At 40.9% G+C, this 21,747-nt stretch overlaps 1 protein-coding gene across 15 annotated transcripts in view; it reads right to left on the reverse strand.

Annotated features, from left to right (window-relative positions):
- The window catches only part of DYNC1I1 (dynein cytoplasmic 1 intermediate chain 1), a 506,528-nt gene that overhangs the window by 295,593 nt on the left and 189,188 nt on the right, over positions 1-21,747 (reverse strand). For all 15 annotated transcript variants that reach the window (XM_082846457.1, XM_082846458.1, XM_082846450.1 and 12 more), the window contains one exon: positions 1,745-1,861. In XM_082846457.1, the coding sequence (XP_082702583.1) occupies positions 1,745-1,861 (117 nt within the window). The remainder of the gene's footprint in view (positions 1-1,744; positions 1,862-21,747) is intronic.

Raw genomic sequence — 21,747 nt, forward strand, 5'->3', positions numbered from 1 at the left:
TCAATTCTCACCTCTACTTCACTCAAGACTGCATATGTAACAGCAAAGATCTGTGAAGGGAAAACATTACGCTCGCTGTCAAGGACAAATAAACTATGACATCAATCAAAGTGTAATGGTACCAAGAGAAGCAAGATACCAGAAGGCTAGAGAACAACTTCAATTATGTTTTACTTTGTTGGAAAATAATTGTTAGAAATCTTTTTACCTTGTTCTCCCAGCCTTGTAGTGTGAAATAGCACTTAGCTTGTAAGGCATCAAAACACATTCTTCTTTTCGCTTAAAGAAAAACTCTGGGGCTTCCCTGGTGGCGCAGTGGTTGAGAGTCCGCCTGCCGATGCAGGGGACACGGGTTCGTGCCCCGGTCTGGGAAGATCCCACATGCCGCGGAGCGGCTAGGCCTGTGAGCCATGGCCGCTGAGCCTGCGCGTCCGGAGCCTGTGCTCCGCAGTGGGAGAGGCCACAACAGTGAGAGGCCCACGTACCGCAAAAAAAAAAAAAAAAGAAAAAAGAGAAAAACTCTGAGTAGGGAAGCAGCTCTGGTTTGTATTCCACACAAGCATATCACTCTGTATATAGTTTCCTTCTTAGAAAACTACTCAAAAATATCTGTGGCATCTGGTTTTTGTACAAGATGTGGGCTATTTCTACACCACCACAACAAACTGGAGAATTAAAAATAAACTATTTGTTGGATTCTGACAGTAGAAAAAAACATGATATGGCAGCAAGGCACTGAACTGGGAATCAAGGGTCCTGGATTCGGGTCTAGCAGGCAGAAAAGCTACATTTCACCTCTGGATTTCTGCTGCTTTGTTGGCATAAAGAAGGGCCTTAATGGAAGGGCTCTAAAATCTCTTCTAGATTTAACATCTCACATAGCGGGGTCTACTATACTATCCACCCCCTTAACCAAAGGAGAAGAATGCAGCTTTCCCTTTACCAGACCTAGGATTCTTATTTACCGTGAAAAAAATATCCATTTAAGAAATCATGGTAGTGGGATGAATTGGGAGACTGGGATTGACATATATACACTAATATATATAAAATAGATAACTAATAACCTGCTTCATAGCACAGGGAACTCCACTTTGCTGTACAATAGAAACTAACACAACATTGTAAAACAACTGTACTCCAATAAAAAAAATTTTTTTAATAAAAATAAATAAATTGATGGAAAATACTTTTAACTTTAAAAAAAGAAAAGAAAAGAAATCATGGTAATCCACTGGCATCATTGTCTATTTTTCTCCTAAAATGTTCTGGCCAGTAGTTTTTTTAAAACCTTCCCTTGACATTAACACTTATTAAGTAGTAACTATATCCTAGGTATTGCTAAGTGCTTTATAAGATTAACTTTTTAAATCCTCATGATCAGACAAAATAAACACACTGCTATTCCCATGTTAAGCACAGGGAACTGAGACACAGAAAGGTTAAGGAATTTCTAACAATAGCGATATCACAGGCCACTTTCAGGGTCCTATTCAAGTCTGGGGTAAACCAGGGGTTCGGGACCTCTGGACCAAATGCTATCTACCGTTTACGTGGTGCCTGGCCACTACATGGCAGATGTCAATGACTTTACTACTCTTCAGTATGTAGACATCACTCATGTTATTCAGGTATTATAAAAGCAGTCTTTTACAGGGTCCTCTTTATCCGTTTGACCAGCCTCTCGGAATCAAGTGATTCTCCTTTCCCCCTACCCCCCAACACCCCAGCACCCAGTACTTACCTCTTTCTTCTTCCTCTCCTCTTCCTTCCGTTTCTTCTCTTCTCTTATCTGTGCTAAGCGCTGTTTTTTGCGCTCTAGCTCAGCTTTTAAGTCACTTTTGTCAGACATGTTGGTTTCCTTGGAGCAAAAGAGGAAAAAAAGTGAATATACACAAACAACTTCTCTCTATTATCATCGCAAAAATCATTCAAAAGGAAATCAAGCTTGAAAATAGAACTTTCTGGCAATAACAGATTGTACACCTTAGCCTCTGTTGATGAATCAAATAAGTCAGATCTGGTCTCCCTCTATATAAAATCTTCCCTTTTCATGTATACATAAATATTTGAAAAAATACAGTGTTATAGTCTATTCTGGTCTGAAGAATAATAGCAACTTACTTCAGAATAAGTAACACATTTTCTGTACAAGTTTCTTAACAACTAAACAAAAAGTTAATAAGAGAATCAAAAAAGAACCATCACCATGACTTCCAATTTAGACGACAATGGACCAATTCATCCCCACACTGAGAAAAGAAAATAGGCTGTCATAAACTCTTAGACACATGCCCTGCTCAAATTTCTATGGGCTCAACAAACATTCCTCCACTGAGACTGGGCACATGGAGATTTCATTTTGCCTAATATTGTATGCATCAGGGAAGACAGCCACTGAAGACCTAACATGTTAATCTTCTTTTCCTGTGAAACTCCTCCTGAACTGTCACAATTAATTTCATCTCCAGTACAAACCTATTTCTATAAGACTTTCATTTGCATACTGAATGCAACATTGCTTATCCTGGCACTTCCCCTTTTCAAAGCAAAAGATACTTGTGAACACATGAATGAGGAGACAACACCATGGCAAGTTCTTGGGACCATTTATCTGAACAAGATTTTTAATGTTAATGGTGATGATGATCCTAGTGGTGATGGTGCCAGAAATTTCAAACATAATGAGTTTGGAGAAGATTCTCATCAATCACAATGATTATATTTGCCTCTTTTCTGCTCCCAACTGGAAACTAAGAAAATGGAGACACTGAGACATGAAGAACTCCTCTCTGACCCAAATTCCTAAAATAAAGTAAAAAAAAAAAAAAAAAAAAACTAACCATAAATGTCACGAGTATTCATTTGCATACTACTTGTATGCAACTATGATGAATATATAATGTGTCCCTGAGTAGATGACAAAACGAGGGAAGGCAAAAAAAGGCATACAAAGCAATGAAAAATCCTCAAACTTACTGTCACTGTCTTTACAAGGTAATCGAGAACCTGCAGTCACCCTAAGACACTTTCAGATGAATACACACAGTTGGGAAGTGTGCTGTGTTCCTACTGTCCTACCATACACATTCTTGCTCATAATGTGATGGCAAAGGTTTGTGAAATAATAGCAATAATGCTCATGATAATCAATCTCTGCTATTCACGATCATGCTCTTCATTTTTCCACAAATATGTGTTGAATGTTTAATCTGTGCTAGGCATTCTCTAAGGTATCGAGTACAAAGATGAGCAGAGCCAGATTCTTTCCTTCAAGGAGTACATAACTCAACTTTGTGAGCATGTGGTGTGGCTGGAAATGCTCCTTGAGAGATCGGCTTACTGAGTGCCAGATACTTTACATTTATTATCAAATTTAATTACAACAATCCGAGGAGACCAATATTATCATGAATGCCTTTTTCACAATTCAGATAAAGGAGACTCAGCAAGACCTAAGACTGCACAGTCCATACATGGAAGGACGTCAGTTCAAGCATGTCCGTGCTCTGCACCACTACACTCCACTGATCGCCAAGGTACAAGTTCAGAGGGGATGCAGAACAGGAGAATAATCAAGATCTGGTGGAGTGGGCGAGGGTGAACTTTAAGGAAGAAGTGGAATTTGAACTGGATATGGAAGGAGGTCAGGAACTAGCACAGGAAAGGGAGATAGAGACCCACAAAGGCCTGCAGAAGAGAGAACCAGCAGGCTGTGTACAAGAGACGCAGATGAATCCAAGTCAAGTTGGTAAGAATGGACCTGTGGAGGCAAGTGGCAAAGACCTGAAAATACAGAAAAGTGAGTTCCACTGGGTGTAAAGAGGGTTGGGAAATCAGCAGCTCTTTGAAAGAGAAAGTGACAAAACAAACACAGAATACAAATTTGCTTAAGCCTATTCTTGTCCCTGACTGGGAAACAGATAGGAGCAGAAACTAGAAATACGCAAGCTGCGGGGAGGCTGGTGCCAACATCTATCTGGGTCGATTGCACCTGCACCGGGATGGTAGGTGAATGTAGAGACAGAATGTGCTGGGAATGTGGACTGAAGAGAGCCCAGCCAAGAAGGAAGACGTGACTCCTGGTAGCCTTTAGATGTGGAAGCACATGAGAAAGATTCAGTAACAATTCAACTTTGAGACTGTCAAGAGGATGTCAGTGAAACTGGGAAGAGAAGGCAAATAAGGAAGTGATGAAAAAACTTTCACTGTGTCATAATTTAAGTGTCAACAGGACTTCTGAGCAGGAAGAACGCAGAGATACAACACTGCAGGTGCGTTGAGAAGCTGGATGGGGACTGGGGCTGTGGAGTGGAGCGTGAAGTCTCCTGCCAAGGCCTATTTAAACCCGAGTCACAAATTCATTGTCCTTACAGGTGCCAAGTAGATAACTGAGGAAACAAAGCAGTGACTGAGTCCAGCCAGAGAGGAAACATTCTGCCTGCGGGAAGCAGTTCTATTCGGTTCCAATCTGATGGCTGACATGGAAGAACATGGACCCAAGCAGTTAGATCTGATTTTTTCCCCAAGAGAAGCCATACAACTGATAAAAGTAACATTTACCACTAAAACACTGTTAGCCAGTAATTTTCAACACCAAAAAACCTGACGGGAGAAAACTAGGACCTAATTCCAGAAGGCATCTGAGAAGTTACATATATTCTTCCCCAATGGGGGCCAATCTGATCTATGTTTTTGATATTTTTCTGCTGTCAAAAACGAAATGTCTGATCAGAAAAATTACTGTTAAAGCAATAGTTGTGTCATCCTATGTTGAAAGCAGCCAGTGGAAACTTCTTAGAAAAACTTTAGAATTCTCTAAGAAGTTTCCCTCTCCTCCACATTCCCTTTTATCTCCCTTTCCCAGTCCATCAAAAGTATCTGGCATGACTTCAGTTACATATTATGGTTGTTAAAGAGCAAACCATGTAATAGAACATCCTGTATTTGTTGTGATTTTCTTGCGAAGGACTTCATTCAACAGTGGGAAGTAAGGTGTATTCTCAGTACATTTTTGCAAAGGGCAAAGGTCTTCTTAAAACTGATAAATTTGTCTGACAATGTTGGTCATTTAAGTTGGTGTTACCAGCCATAGAGCCAGTATTTTAAAAATAAACAACAATAACACCAAGGGAACTTTCAAAAAAATTATGTTATATAGTGACGTTTCAAATAACACTTAACGTTTTAAAGGCAGTAGAAGCACAACATTAAAAGACAGCTTTAGAGTACCTTCCACTTATTGACTTTTGGATCTATTCCAAACTAGACACTTTGCATCAACACCTGGGAGAAGAAGAAATCTCAAGAGAACACCTTGTAAAGGGTTTGGAAAGTACACATTAGAGTCAATGAATGGGCCTTTACACACAGTGAAATGGCTTAAATAGTGGCACTAAATGCAGCGTCAGCACTGAACTCCACAGGCTTTCCCGGGGGGCTTGCCAGTCTGACCCACTAAATCTCCCTGCACATTAAACAAAGCAAATCGAGGAACAAAGAATGGAGGACATGAGTTATAGAGCTTCCTGGGGCTAATGTAGGTCATTGCAAAGGCAATTTTGGTGCTCGCAGTTTAAGAAAATAAGAGTCAAAGCTACCTGCTGTTAATTATCGCTCCCTTGCTGCACACACATAAAAAGCTGGTCTCTTTCATTTACAAATGGCAAGGGGTCAAGTAGATAAATCAAACCCACCTCTAGGTGTATATCGCCTCCCTGTCTGATCATCCACCTACTCTCCCACCCACCAGCCAACTACAGCTCAACTCTACCCTGGCTTAGGAACACTTACAGCTGTCTCGCCCCAGCTCCACCCATGGCGGGGTCAGTTGATGCACTGTTTATGATGCCTGCCCAGCTCTCCTCCTAGCAGAGTCCCATGTTCTGAATTTGCTTTCCAGGGTGACATTCCTTTTGCCCACATTCTCTCACAACCTACCTGCACTTGCCCGATTCATGCTCCTATTCCCTCCCACATCTGCATCTCAGCTCTCGCCCTCCTGCAAGTTCTCCAGCTATCACTGAGTACAATCCAATGTCACCTCTTTTTTTTTCTTTTCTCATCCTGCAAATTACCCCTACCTGACAACAGAAATCTCAACAGCTACTAATCTCAATTAGGGTATGGACTGCATACCCTAATTCCCAACTGTAACTTTTTTCAAATTTAAACTCCCTACTTCTGATTTCCCTCTCTTCCCCTGGTTCACCTTATATCCCCTTGTTCACTATGACTCATCTCCATCCAACCTCCCAAGTGTTTCAGTTCTCACATCTTTTGTTTCAGCCCATCTTTGAGCTCAGTAAACTGCCATTGTTATCATCCGAGTAAATGAATCAATATAAGTCAAGAGCTTAATACTGTGCCTGGCAAATAGTAAACACCTAAGAAAAGTTGTTTGTCCTCTTCCCCCTTCTCTTTCTGCCCCTCTTCCCCTTCCGCCTCCTCCTCTTTTTCTACTATTATTATTAGTATTACTATTTTTTTACCCAGCAAACTCTTTCCCCCAACTCCACCCTAATTCAATATCCAAAACCATCCCTCGAAATTCACTGCAAAGGATCTAAACCTAAAAAAAACTTTAACAAGAAACAAACAAAACAAATCAAGCTCATAGACACAGAGAACATATTGATGGTTCTCAGAGCTGGGGGTGAGGGAATGAGTGAAATGGGCGAAGGTACAAACTTCCCCTGAGAAAACAAATAAATCATGGGGATGTAACATACAGCATTGTGACTATAGTTAATAACACTGTACTGCACATCTGAAAGTTGTTAAGAGAGTATATCTTAAAAGTTCTCAACCCAAGAAAAAAAATTATATAACTATGTATGGTGACAGATGTTAAACTAGACTTATTGTGATCATTTCACAATATGTACAAATATCAAATGATTATGTTGTACACCTGAAACTAATATAATGTTTTATGTCAATCGTACCATAATAAAAATAAATTAAATATTAAAAAGTTACAGTGAGAAATACATTAAAGGTGTAGCATGCTTCTCAATCTAAATGGGTTATAAAATGGAATGCACGTGGTTAAAGAGATGTGACTCAAAGAAAAAAATATTTTTAAACAATTAAATGTAGTCATTTAGTAGTAGTAAAATTCTTCTCCATTTTTCTGTTGAACATAGGGATTATGTATCAAGCTGTCCCAGGCAGGCATCCTCCCCTATCTTACCCACTTCCCCCAGAGGATGGAGAGGCACATGGAGAAATGGTTTCTTCTCTAGTTAAGAAGTTGGTTACAGGGAGGGTCACTCCTGCTGTTCCATCATAAAAACGTCTCACGGTCCTAAGCCTCAAAGAGGAACGAACGTAGAGAGGAAGGAAGGAGGAAAACACGAGAGAACAACATGGACACTCAGGAAGGTAAAAACAGAAGTCATCTCACACCTGCCCTTTTCTTCTCAATTCACCCTGCATCTCCTTCACATTTCTTACTCCACACACATCCATAAAGAAAGGAAAATGCTCGACTTTTCTTGAACCCAACAATGCGACCCATCACCTTCATTTCCATTTCTGCACATATGGTCATGGGATGGTTTGATCCTGTTTAGAACCAAGCATCTAACAGAGGAGAAGCAAAGGGTTTAGCTCTGTTTACACAGCTGCCAAGCAACAGAACCTCCTGAGGCTTAGCTTTTCAACCGTCTAGATCTCTATTTCCTTTCAGTTGTCTAAGTTGGCAGCAGTCTGAGATTCCATTTCTAATGCTGGCATATGCAAATGTATTTTTAAGCTTAAAGTCAGAATCCTAGGAGGTTTAAGTCATTGCCCAGCTGTTTCCAGACGCATTGAAAAAACTACCTAGAAACAAGTTCTCTTTTCCTGCCTAAAAACAGTTGTTCCTGTCAGCTCTTCACTATCAGCTATTGAACTTTTCATCTGCCACTAGGTACATGTAAGAAATTTGATCTTTCACAACGTCCTTGCACCTGCCTGGCTTCTTATACAATATAGCTGCCTCCTTCCACTTGGACGGGAGGCCAAGGGATGAATGGGACCACAACCATTTTTACAGCTATATCAGACTGTCAATAAAAAGAGGGTGAGAGAAATCTCAGAAGGAGTTGGGTGGTGAAAGATGTGGGAGGGTTATATGCTAAATCTGTACAGCCATCAGTATACTGGGAAAACAAACATTTTGATAAAATCCATCTCATGGGGGGTGCCCAGGCCTCGTCTACTCATATTGTAGATGAGTTCTCAAACGTTTGGTCTCAGCATCCCTTGGGACTCTTAAAAATTATTAGTGACCTCAAAGAGCTTTTGTTTATGTGGGTTACATCTATTAACATCAACCATGTTAAAAATTAAAACTGATAAAACTTTAAATACCTAATAATTCTATAATAACAACACTAACCTTTTACTTAACATAAAACTTTTATGAAAAAATAGGCACACTTTCCAAGACCAAAATAAAAATCATAAGAAAAGGGTATTTCTTTTATATTTTCACTTCTCTTTTTAATATCTAGCTTAAAAGAAGTCAACTGGATTCTTACAGGTGTTTGTGCATTCAATCTGCTGTGATGTGCTATTTTAGTTGTAAAGAAAATCTGGTCTCACATGAATGTGTATTCTGAAAAACAATGAGTATCTGAATAGCCTCTCAAAGTAACTGTGGATATTCTTTGATATTACACCAAAAATCAACAAATGGCAGTTTCCAAAAGTTCAGCTGCAATCTGAACATGAAACCACACCAGTCAATGAACTTTTTTGTACTTTGTTACATTAAAATCCATTGGTCTGTTTTAAACTTTGAATGAATCTTTTATTCATGTATGATTTTATAACATTATGCATTGGTTACTTAGAAAATTATGCAGACTTCTCAAATATCGACACATTCCATTGTACAACATCCAAAAATCACATTTGGTACTATCATTACCAAACTCTTCAGAAGGGTCTTTAGGTATGGTAAAGCTGTACAGCTCATGGTGGCAGATATAAGTTTCCCAAAACTCTAATTTTTGCTTGAAGCTCAAATTTTATCATTAGCAACAAATATTGTCAATTGTGTTCTTGAAGTGGCAAGCTCACGTCATTGATTTTTGAGAAAATTTCTGCCAAATAACCAAGCCTAAATAACCATGGTTTGTCTATGAATTGTAGTTTCAAGTAAAAAATAGTGTTTCTTGAAAAAAGGCAGCTAATTTAGCTCACAACTCAAACACTGCACAAATGCTTTTCTCTAGAGAACCACTGGACTTTGGTAAGCAGCAGAAGTGCCTTATATGCCCCCATTTGTCACACAGAAAAGACGTGTGCTCAAGGTTAGAGATTTAATGTAACTAGTATTTTTTTCCGCTTCATGAAGGATACTCTTAAGTGAAACTATTTGTCTTTTTAGCTGCAAGTGTGTGGCAGTGAGGTGCAACACCACTGCTAGGAGTTTGGTGCCCTGTCTCAATTCATGCTAAGGTACTAGCAGTTTGACCTACCATCACTTTCACACAGTCCTTGCAAATGTCAATACAGTGGAAAAGACAAAAAACATTTTAGCATTATTATGAAAATAATTTTGACCTTTACAGACCCCTGAACACATCTTGGGATTCACAGGGCTCCTCAAACCACACTTTGTCGTAATCTACTTCTGATAAGATGGAGTTGATTCTAAAGTCTATAGAGACATTTACTTAACAAAATTTTGCTAAGAGTTTATATTGGCAATCTAAACAGAGGGGGTTAGAGCTCTTTCTTTTGCAGAAAAGTAAAAGATAACAGGAATAAAATCACTGAGCGTAGAAAATTCAGATTAGAGTCAAGAAACTACAATGATTTAGAAATATATTTATAATGATTTAAAAATACCAGGAAGATCTAAGACGTCTGGATACATCATTAGAAAGACTGGATTTAGGGAGATGAGGCCTTGAAGAAAAGGTTCCATAGAACTTTGTGTGAAGGATTTCTTATTCCTCACTTGCCTACACCAGGTAATAGGTAAGGAAGACAAACTGAGAAGCCTTCTCTCACTCCCCATCCTCCTCCCCCCATAACACACACACACACACACACACACACACACACAATTAATGGGTCTTCTTCACCTTGCGAAGTAAGTGAACTAAGATGGTTGTTAATAAAGTGAAGGCTTCTCTGTTATATGAAAAGTTTTTATTCTTTTAATTTTGCTGCTTTCACAATTACAATTACACATGTTTGTTTCAAGATAAGAAACTTTAAAGATTACATAATCCAGTACCAGTATTTTACCCATAAACAGGGAAACTGAGTTGCGTTTATCTAAAGTGTACAACTATTAAGTGGTCGAGTCAGAACTGGAAACACCAAAACTCTTTATTTCTTGAATATTTTTCATTAAACAATGCTTCCTTTTCAGGGTTTACTTATTCAAGATTTCACTCCCTTTAGTCACAAGAAAGCTCTTCTTAAACAAAAGGCACTTACGGTGGATCCTGATCAGTCTACTTTCAATCACTCTCTATCACCACCTGGTGGCAGCAAATGTAAATTGCATAGGAGAGCTGACAGGAGAAAAGACTTTGCCTCTGAAATTCCCAGCCACACCTCTAAGCCAATACTGGGCAGTCCCAAGCACCACAAGAGCTTCATCTACATAGGAAGGATCTATTTATGTTAATAGAGAACAGGTTTGGAGGGAAAAAAATCTTCGTATATACATATAGTTAAATATTTATGTTGAGTTTTCGAGGCTCCTCTTAATTTTATTCATATTGGGTTGGTTCTTGACTAGGAAATCAGGCAATATTTCCACAGTAAGCTGTTAGTATCTCTCTTCTTGGGTTTGTGAGCTATATTTAAGATTGTGTTTGCATAGTGTCTCTAGCCCTACTTTCATCAAGATTCTAAGCTACCCAAATTGTACTGCCTCAGCTGTACCTTGAGCACCGGCAATTGCAGCGCATTATACAGGAGAGCCTCTCCAGCACTCAGCACAGAGGCCCATGATGCTAGAGAGAAAAACCAATCCATAGGGTATCTGCCCTCTCATCTAGTTAACAGAATAGAGACGAGAGCTCTTCAATGTTAAAGGACTCAAAACCCATTGTCAGCTTTGCCAAAAGTTCTGGAAAATTTTGAGTCATTTCTGACCCCTACAGTGCATTCCATCCATTTAAAGACTCAACGTGCTTCTCTTTGGAAAAGGAATTGTTCCTCAATTAACAGATTCATTCATTCACTTCTTAGAGCATCTTCCCTTGGGAAACACTCAGATGATATCAAGAATCCTTAGGAAATGAGCATTTCAAGGACCATCCTTGAAAGAATATAAAACTAAAGATGGAACAGTTAGGACACTGGAAGAGAAATATTTTGGCATTGGGTCCCAAAGAATCTGGGCAGAAAAGGGACTGGAAAATAGAATCAGAAGAAAGGAGATGGGAGCCTTCTGGACAATATCACAAGGAAAACTAGAGTGAAGAAAGAAGTGAGGCCTTACACAAAGGATCCTGTGAAACACCTCACCTCAGGTTGACACAGATGGGAACGATGCATCACCTGCCTAGGCCAGGTACCAGTAAAGAAGCCAAACAAAGAGGGCCACCACCACTACTACACTTGAGATGAGGCTATGTATCTGTGCTCCTAGGGGTTCGAAAGCACTTCAAAGCAAATAAAAACGAGCACTCAGGGAGCACGTGCAAAGTGGCAGCTTCTCCACAGACCGGATGTGAGCTCCCTTCAGCACTTGCACAGTGGCTCCTCAGCCTGCAACTGAGCTCACAGTAGACTTTCAATAAACACTTGCAGCTATATAAATGGGTTAAAGACGGCCCCTGTGTACTGGCCTCTATGTTGTTCACTTCTTATCAGGCTAGGACCACTAGATTTGAGCACCCATCAGCATCAAACACAAATTCTTACACGTCCAATCGCTTTAAATATAGCTCAAACAAGCACATTTTTAGCCACTTAGAGATCTTCTGCTTTGCATACCCTGCAAAGTTGCACCCACTATCTGCCAGTCATAGATAGGACAATGCTGTGGCTATGAGAGACCTTTAGCAGCCCTTCGGCGCTCTCTGATCCACAGGCTGCCCCGCTTGCTCCAAGCAGCACCACCAGAACACGTGGCCTCCCTCTGATTCCCTCTTCCCTTTGTGGGTGGTGGCCCCATGCTGCTGTCCCTGGAGGGTGTCCTTCTATCAGGGACAATCCCCTCTCATGCAGTCCCATCCAAGTGCTGCCCATGTTGTGCCACAATGCCACCTCGTGATCCTGTTTTTCCCTCGATCAGCCCTGAAATCCTTGAACTCACCATACCCCGCCCCCAGCCAATTTTCACCAGTCCTCCCAATTTTACACCTAGTATTTCCAAGCCTGCCCTCACCTATCCATGCCAATCCACACAGCCCAATGCCAGGCTTCACATCACTCGTCTGACAACTGCAACCCTGTCTCCGTGCAAACCCTGCTCCGCGATGACCCTCCCCATCCTCCACAGGGAGTCAGAATAAGCTTTCTGTCATTCAAATCTGAGGAGTACACTCCCTTGCCTAAAACATGTCCATGACTCCCTTTTAGTTGCAAAATGTGTCCCAGCTCCCCATCACGGCCCTGAAGATGCTCTTATTGCCCACCTCTCGACCCACAGAGGCCTCCTCTCCCTATTTCACGTTTTACTGGCAGGTACCAAGCTGTTTCCTTCCTTTGTACCTTTGCAAATTCCAGAAATGCTCTTCTCACCATTCATTACATGATGATGCCTATTCATCTTTCTCTCTCGGCTCAATCACATCCCCTCCAGAAAGACCTCCTACGGTCTCAAGACTGGGCCGAGCACTCTCCCTGGCGGCCCTAGAGCACCTGAGGCTGGCCTGCTGAGACATGAACCACAGGTTCCACCTATGCGTGCCTCTGTTCTGTTCATACGATGCTCTCCTCCTGTTACACCAACAGCTCCTCTAAAGGAGGGGCCACATCTAATTTATCTCTGTACTTCTAGTGCCCAGCAGTAAGTGCTCAAGAATATCCCTTGAACTGCTAAATTACCATTAGACAGAAGTGTGAGATTTTCCACACTTTCACTATTGGGATTTTTCTAATCATCAGTATGTTGGGTGAGTGCACTAAAGTTTTCAATGATCCAACTCAGAAAAGTTCTTCCTTATTCTGCAACAAATCTTTATTTCCATGGGCGTGGGGGTGGGAATCGATTTTTTTCATCCATTAGGACACGTGCATCAAACCCACAATCCTAGCATTGCCTCATCCATTGTACCATCTTTTCCTAAATCAGTACATCATATACCCATTGATATAATGTTCTCCTGCCTGGCTTACATTTTTAATGTCTGTTTTTTGACTCTAAAAGGATTATTTAGCAAAATCCATTCAACTTATAATTGACACCCTCCATTATCTCAGCCAAAAACTCAGCAATCTAGAAGCCCAAAATGCCTTGAGGATAAATCATCATGCTGATAGTTGGGCTTTCTCCTTAAAAGTGATGTAAAAATATCAGTGCTTAGAACAGAGCCATCCATTGCACTTGAAGCTGTTTTCTCTGAGTTGCCAAGATGATAAATGAACGTGTCTAAAAATAAACGACTCTCGGGTAACCTGTGGGGCTGATCTTTAAAATAACTGATAACAAGCAAATCTTCAGACATGACTAACTTTAGCTTTGACTCCTTGCCTACCATCCCTATAAAGGGGCCAGATGTTCTGCACAGCAAAGTTAAATCAACACAGCCCTGGCTGCAGAAGACCTAAATAGACAGTTCTCCAAAGAAGATATACAGATTGCCAACAAACACATGAAAGAATGCTCAACATCACTAATCATTAGAGAAATGCAAATCAAAACTACAATGAGATATCATCTCACACCAGTTAGAATGGGCATCATCAAAAAAATCTACAAACAAATGCTGGAGAGGGTGTGGAGAAAAGGGAACCCTCTTGTACTGCTGGTGGGAATGTAAATTGATACAGCCACTATGGAGAACAGTATGAAGGTTCCTTAAAAAACTAAAAATAGAACTACCATACGACCCAGCAATCCCACTACTGGGCATATACCCTGAGAAAAACATAATTCAAAAAGAGTCATGTACCACAATGTTCACTGCAGCTCTATTTACAATAGCCAGGACATGGAAGCAACCTAAGTGTCCACCGACAGATGAATGGATAAAGAGTATGTGGCACATATATACAATGGAATATTACTCAGCCATAAAAAGAAACAAAATTGAGTTATTTGTAGTGAGGTGGATGGACCTAGAATCTGTCATACAGAGTGAAGTAAGTCAGAAAGAGAAAAACAAATACCGTATGCTAACACATATATATGGAATCTAAAAAAAAAAAAATGGTTCTGATGAACCTAGGGACAGGAAAGGAATAAAGACGCAGACGTAGAGAATGGACTTGAGGACATGGGGAGAGGGAAGGGTAAGCTGGGACGAAGTGAGAGAGTGGCATGGACTTATATACACTGCCAAATGTAACACAGTTAGCTAGTGGGAAGCAGCCGCGTAGCACAGGGAGATCAGCTCGGTGCTTTGTGACCACCTAGAGGGGTGGGAGAGGGAGGGTGGGAGGGAGATGCAAGAGGGAGGAGATATGGGGATATATGTATATGTACAGCCGATTCACTTTGTTATAAAGCAGAAACTAACACACCATTGTAAAGCAATCATACTCCAATAAAGATGTTAAAAAATGTTATATAAATAGAAAAAAACCATTAGTCTATATATATAGAGACTAATACATATATATATATATATATATATATGTAAAGGTCACTACTTTAGGTGAGTATCACTTGTCCTACATACTAAAAGGTCACTGTGAATTTCATCACCACGCATGTTGGTGTCTCTAAAGATTGTGCACTCGTATCTTTACCTGTTAAAATGAAATGACATCTATTTGTTTCAGATACATATATTATCATTTTTCAAATATTCATGGAGGTAGTAAATTCATATTTGTTTAAAAAAAAGACAGCCCTGGCCAATAGGGCTGCCTATTGAGGGCACTCTATCCTGATAGAAGATACAGGCAAATTCAAGCTGCCCAGAGGTTCTTGCAACTCACAAATGAGAACGAATTTAAACTATCATACTAAAGGAAATAAAATAAAGACACATTGATAAAAATAAGGGAAGGAAAATTTTAATGCTTAAATAATAAAGTCAAAATAGATTTTTCTCAATATATATGTTCACAAAGTCAATTTGTTTTTAATCTTCTAAAAATATAAGTTATTAAGATATCTCTACATCTTCAAACCACTTCATTCAATACCCTCCCAAACTAACTACAAAATACAAATTTGTAATTAAGCCTACCTAATTTTAAGGACGACTGATCTTGGTTGAAGTTATGATGAGTGGAGAAACTCACATAGAGAGGGACCTGCTAAGTAACACTCTACCTTCCCACCAAAGCAAACAACTTGACACGTGAAAAGCCAAGATTCAAACCAAAGTCTCCAGTGGCTCTTAACTACTGCCTATGCCCACGTCTTTATGTTTTTCTCGTCTTCCCTCACCCCACGCTATTGGCTTTAACATCTGTACTGGTTTATTCTATTTCCCTTGTATTCTTTCTCTGCCGTTGTCATCCACTTTATGTCAGCAGTTTCCCTTCTCATGTTTGTTCTACAGGTGATAAAGAATAAGACAGCTGAGGAAAACACAGGACTACTAAAGATCTTATAAGTCAACACAGTCTGTAGCACTACTGTGCTCACAAGAAGGCAATAAGAAGGCTCCACAGAGTTGGTGACTGAACAAACCATCCCAGAGGAAAACCAGACCTGCGGACAGCAGAAGGTGAGGGGTGCCTCCCAGGCAGAGGGAAGCATGGACAAAAGCAGGGAGATAGGAAAGAGAATGGCCAGTCTGTGGGACAAGTAACTGGATATAAATGGGACACTCAGCGCAAAAGAAGATGGAGGAAGATGAGGATGGATGTGGATCTCACCTCTCAGAGATGAGATCCCAAAGGCTGAGTGACCAACCGTCCCAGTCTGCAGAGAGATAAGGGAGTTCCCTGGATGCAGGACTTTCAGCACTTCAACCAGGAAAGTCCCAGGCAAACCTGGACAAGCTGGTCACCCTACAGCCAAAGACCTGCTATGCCATACTTTAAAGAGGTCTGAACTTCTCTGGAGGCAGCAAGGAATTACCAAGGATTCAACCAAGTACAAGACTAGATCATTTATCCCTAGCGTGTAATACACACAGCCTTTTGAAACATGGGTTGCAACCCACTGATATGTTACAAAATCAAATTCGTTAGTAGTCATAGGGAGCAGCATTTGTGATTAACATATTAGAACTACTAGAATGCACACTGAACATAGTAAGGACAACTATTGTTTCATGGAACTTGGTTTTGGACACACAAACATGCATTGTGACATATACATAGTATTTTTTTATTGTCAATTGGGGTTAAAAGAGATTGAAATATATTGGGCTACATCAATTGTAAAATCAATAAACTTTCAATTATAAACTTGTGTCCACCTTTGTCTTTTCTCAGCCAATATTTTGCAATGGCATGACACCCACAAATCATGGTGATGTTTGCACAGTACACTGAGGTGAACAGAGAAAGCTGTTCACTACCACAGGAGCCTGACCCGGGCTCTGACTATCATGAGGGCCAAGAGATTAACATCTGGGTGCACATGCAACCTGCAATCCATTTGCAGGGCCCTGGAGAGGAAGCACTTCCACAGAAGGACCAAAGCAAGCTCAGCAATATTTGAGTCTACCAGAGGAAGAAAGTGAAAAAGATACCAAATAAATTCCTGCGTGCTTCAAGGCACAAACACATCAAGGTGGACGTACTTAGAAACATTAACCCGCTTTTCCAGCTACCCTAGTATGCCCATAAGAGTGCAGAAAACCAATACTGTCGGGAATGCAGGACCAGGGCATATTTCCTGCAGGCCATGTCAGCACAAATGCTGACTGACCCTAGGATTTGGATATCTGCCATTTGTCTCATCAGCACAACCTTTATATCCCTTTTAGAAAGCAAATACCCATCTGAAAAGCTTGGCTGCAGAGTCCCCAGCCTGGTCTGCACACAGCATTCTGCACATGAATGGATAACTCAGTGGAATGAGGCAGTATTCAGAACAGATTTCTCAACTAGTCCTTAAAGGCTTAAACCCTTCTGATACTCATGTGCATTTTTTAAATTCAAGACTTCTTTTTTTTTAATTTAGCTAGAGTCAGTTTCAACCATCTGTCTCTTTGAGTGAAAATAGGAGTCAGGCTTGTATATATGAGCTGTTGAAGAAAACCAATTTTGGCAAAAAAAATTAAAGTGGAAGAAGAATTATATCTCCATTTTCGAGACCATGCTAAGGAGTAACAAAATATCCAAAGTAAGGAGGAACTTACATGAACACATCTATCTCCTTTTCTGCCTGTTAGGCTGCCCCCATTCCTGACCGTTCCTTGACTGAACTTCACTGCAAGTAGACCTCTGCCCCCCAGTCATCGCCTTGAGAAGTAGCAGAGTGGAGACATAAAAGGGATTTCCTGGATTTGAGTGACAACATTTAGGGGTGTGGGAGACGATAATGGTAGGTGGTCCCCAAGAATTTGGAAATAATGGGACTAGAGCATGATCACTTTCTGAAAGTTAAACTACACCTTATCTTTTTTTTTTAACTTTTAATTTTATATTGGAGTATAGTTGATTAACAATGTTGTGATAGTTTCAGGCGTACAGCAAAGTGATTCAGTTATACGTTTTCCCATTTAGGTTGTTACATAATATTGAGCAGAGGGCTTCCCTGGTGGCACAGTGGTTAAGAATCCGCCTGCCAATGCTGGGGACACAGGTTCGAGCCCTGGTCTGGGAAGATCCCACATGCCGCGGAGCAACTAAGCCCGTGTGCCACAAGTACTGAGCCTGCACTCTAGAGCCTGTGAGCCACAACTACTGAGCCCACACGCCACAACTACTGAAGCCCACACACGGAGAGCCCATGCGCCGCAACAAGAGAAGCCACTGCAACGAGAAGCCCACGCACACTGCAACAGAGAGTAGCCCCTGCTCGCTGCAACTAGAGAAAGCCTGTGCGTAGCAAAGAAGACCCAATGCAGCCAAAAATAATAAAAAAATAAAATTTAAAAAATATATATATATATTGAGCAGAGTTCCCAGTGCTACACAGAAGTTCCTTGTTGGTTATTCATTTTAAATATAGCAGTGTGTACATGTCAATAAACTAGTCCTTATCTTAAAAGACAGGACATCTCCCAAGTCGAAACGTCACACAGTGCCAGAACATCAAAGCTAGGATTGACCAAAGGTAATGCAAAACCACCACATAAATTAGCAGTGAACAATTGTAAATCTGTTACAGTTAAAGGAGAATGAAGTCTTAAATGACAGGAAAAGGGGGTGTGAATTTATCAGGTTTTCTCTAGTGCATCCAGGGAAACAGATGCTCTGACCAGTCAGTTGACGTCATCATTCCCGTGCATCTGTTAGGAGAGTCACCACGATGGCGCCAGGCTGCTACACTGCAGCATCAGCTGTGACAACTGCTCCCCGTGCTCTGGCCCCATGTACATCCAACCTTCGGTCTTCCACACTCCAGTTAAAGGCAACTCCAGCCTTCCAGTTAACTCAGACCAAAAATCTTGGAGTCATCCCTGTTTTCCCTTTCTGTCAAATCCCACATCCAGTTCAGTAGCAAATTATTTGGGCTCTACTTTCCAAGCATTTCCAGATCTGTCTACTTTTTGCCACCTCCTCTGCCATCACCCTATCCCAGCCACCATCATCTTCCATCATATTATTGCAAAAGCCTCCTAAACGGTCTCCTTGCTTCTACCCTGGGCCTGTCCGCCACCCCCCCCCCCCCCCCCCGCTTTACCGTCTATTCTCAGCTGCAATGGTAAGTCATTGAAACACAAGTCAAATTATGTCACTTCTCTGCATAAAGCTCTCCAACGGCTCCCATCTCAGAGTAGAAGCCCAAGTCCTGCCATGGCCTCCGTGGTCCTACCCAATCCAGCCCCATCAATTTTCTGATCTCATATCCAGGCACGCTTCCCTGCTGTTCTTCAAGCGTGTCAAGTACACTCCTGCCTCAAGGACTCTGCATCTACTATTCCTTCTGCCTGATGCACTTTTCTTCTCTAAAAATCCAAAAGATTTGTTTCTTCAAAACTTAGCTCAAATTTCATCTCATCGAGGTCTTACTTCGTCACTCTATTTAAAAGGGCAAACCCCTCCCCCCACTGCACACGCATCTCCAAGTCTTTCCCATTGCCTTGTTTTTTTCATTATGTGTTATTACCACCAAACATATCCTATAACACATTTAAATACTTTTCATTGTTTTCCGCTTCTCCTAGCTCCAATGAAGGCAGAGATTTTGTCTGTACTGCTCACCAATGTGTTGCCAATACCAGAATAGTGACCAGTACAGAGTAGACAACAAATACCTGGTGGACGAATGAACGAATTTGGCTTCAAAAATTGCCTGAGTGAGCTCCTTCCTTGCCTCCCAGCCTTGTGCTCCATAAAAAGGGTCAAGGTTCCACTGGCTTTGAGATTCTCCTGTGTCTGCTCCCTGACCCTCCCTCTCAACCCTTTTGCTGTGATCTGGTGTCCTCAATGGCTGTATCGTTGCCACACCTAGATTCTACCTCCCTTCCTGGTCCTTTTGAATGTATTACATAATTATGCCATCTGCTTGATTTTTCAATGCCCATATTACCTCTGGACTTAACCTTCAGGATAACCCTTAATGCCCACGGGCTAGTACTGTCCCAACCATACCCAGCTCGGACCTCTGAGTCCAAGGGCCTAAGAACCCAAGTTCTCAGGAGACTGCAGAATACTAACCTATAAGCAAGGACACAGTGATCGCATGGGAAGAAGTTAGGTTTCTCCTGGCAAGTCAGTAAGTTGGCATTTATGTTTGTAGCCTAATACGTAACCTACACTTGCATTGGGTTGTGTGAATTCGTCACTAAGTTGCTGGAGGATTTTGGCTACATAAGAACAATCTAATATCTATACCCTCAAAACTAAGATTCAGACCTTAATCCTGCCTCTCCGTCTGTCTAGCTGATTGCTGGCTGGCCCTGATCACACCTCTGTCCCCACAGCTGCAACATGACAGGTGACTACAGATAAGAATGTTGATGCCCACGAGTGTTGCCTGCTCATGTTCTCAGCACGTGAGCACGCACCCACACATACGCACACACAATCATCTGACCCCAAGTTCCTTCAGCAGATCAGAGCGTGCTTCTCCCCACCGCTGCAGCCCATGTTGCATAGTGACCATTTGCAGGAAAGAAGTAGGGGGCGGAGGGGAAGGAAGGGGGATGATTTACCTGATCGAAGGGGATGTGAGAATACCTTGGGTATCTGAGCAAGATCCCCATACATTTGTAAAGGAGGGAGAAGCACACTAATCAACGAAATTTTCTAATTTGCTAATAAGAGCCAGGAAGCCCAAGTAGTTGGCTCCACGAAATGTATCTTTATGTTAATGCAACTTAATGGGTACTTACTGAGTCCCTATAAAGTGCAAAGTGCTGTTCTGCCTGCCGTGGGACTTACACAAATGATTAAGAGGAAAGTGACCAAAAGGCACAGACTCACAGTTATAAGATAAATGAGTACTAGACTACCGTTAACACTGCTATATAGTAAGGTTGTTAAGAGAGTAGATCCTAAGAGCTCTCATCACAAGGAGAAATTTTTTTTTCTTTTTTTTATTGCACCTGTGAGATGATGTATGTTAACTAACCCTATTGGAATCATTTTACAATGTATGTAAATCGAACCATCATGCTGTACACCTTAAACTTATATAGTGATGTATGTCAATTATTTCTCAATAAAATTGGGGAAAAAAAAAAATCCCAGAGGGGAACACTGGGCTAAGTTGTCAGGCTAAGACACCCTCCCTGCTGGGAGTGTTTGGACAGGTAATACCAACATTTACCACGTACCTCTCCCTTCTTTACACTTTCAAGGCTAACAAAGGGCACGTCTGATTTTTTAGCTATATTAATCTATGCAAAAAGTTATAATACAGCCTTTTGCCCTGGAAAACTACCCTTTGCTTTTGAGACAACAGGTTAGCAGTAAAAACAGTCTTATTTCCAGGTTCTCAGAGGATTTATTAATGTAGTGCCCTTGTCAGGTAATAATAAAAGTAACATATTCCTAATTGAGCTCTTACTATATGCCGGGCACTGCTGTAAGTCTTTTCCATGTGTTAACTCATTTAATCTTTTTATTAGTATTCCAGTTGGAAGAAGCAGGACTCAAGTCCAGGAAGTTTGGGTTTTAGACTTCCTTAACCACCAGTAGTCAACTTTCCTTAACTGCCATTATACTAATATATAAAAGAAGAAAACAACAACAAGAAGAGCCTACGAATTTAATTTTTTCTATAATAAATATGTCTAATTTCTATAAGCAAAGGAAATCTGCTGTTAAAGGTTAACTTTTTGACTGCTTGTTTATGACCTGTCCCTCTTTACTCCAAATCAAAGTCCCTTGAGAGCCGAGACTTGGGCTGTCTTGGTCACAGCTGTATCTCTGGTGTCTGGAACAGACTTAGGAAGCACTCATTAAATACATTAGCCATCCTTCTGTTTCTTCCTATTTTCCATTTTATTTCTTTTGAGAAAAAAAGGGCAGGGTCATGATTTGTACAGTGAATTATATGATCAACCTATCCATAAATATTTGTTGAATGAATAA

The sequence above is a fragment of the Leucopleurus acutus genome (assembly GCF_964270905.1).
Source record: "Leucopleurus acutus genome assembly, chromosome: 9".
NCBI lineage: Eukaryota > Metazoa > Chordata > Mammalia > Artiodactyla > Delphinidae > Leucopleurus > Leucopleurus acutus.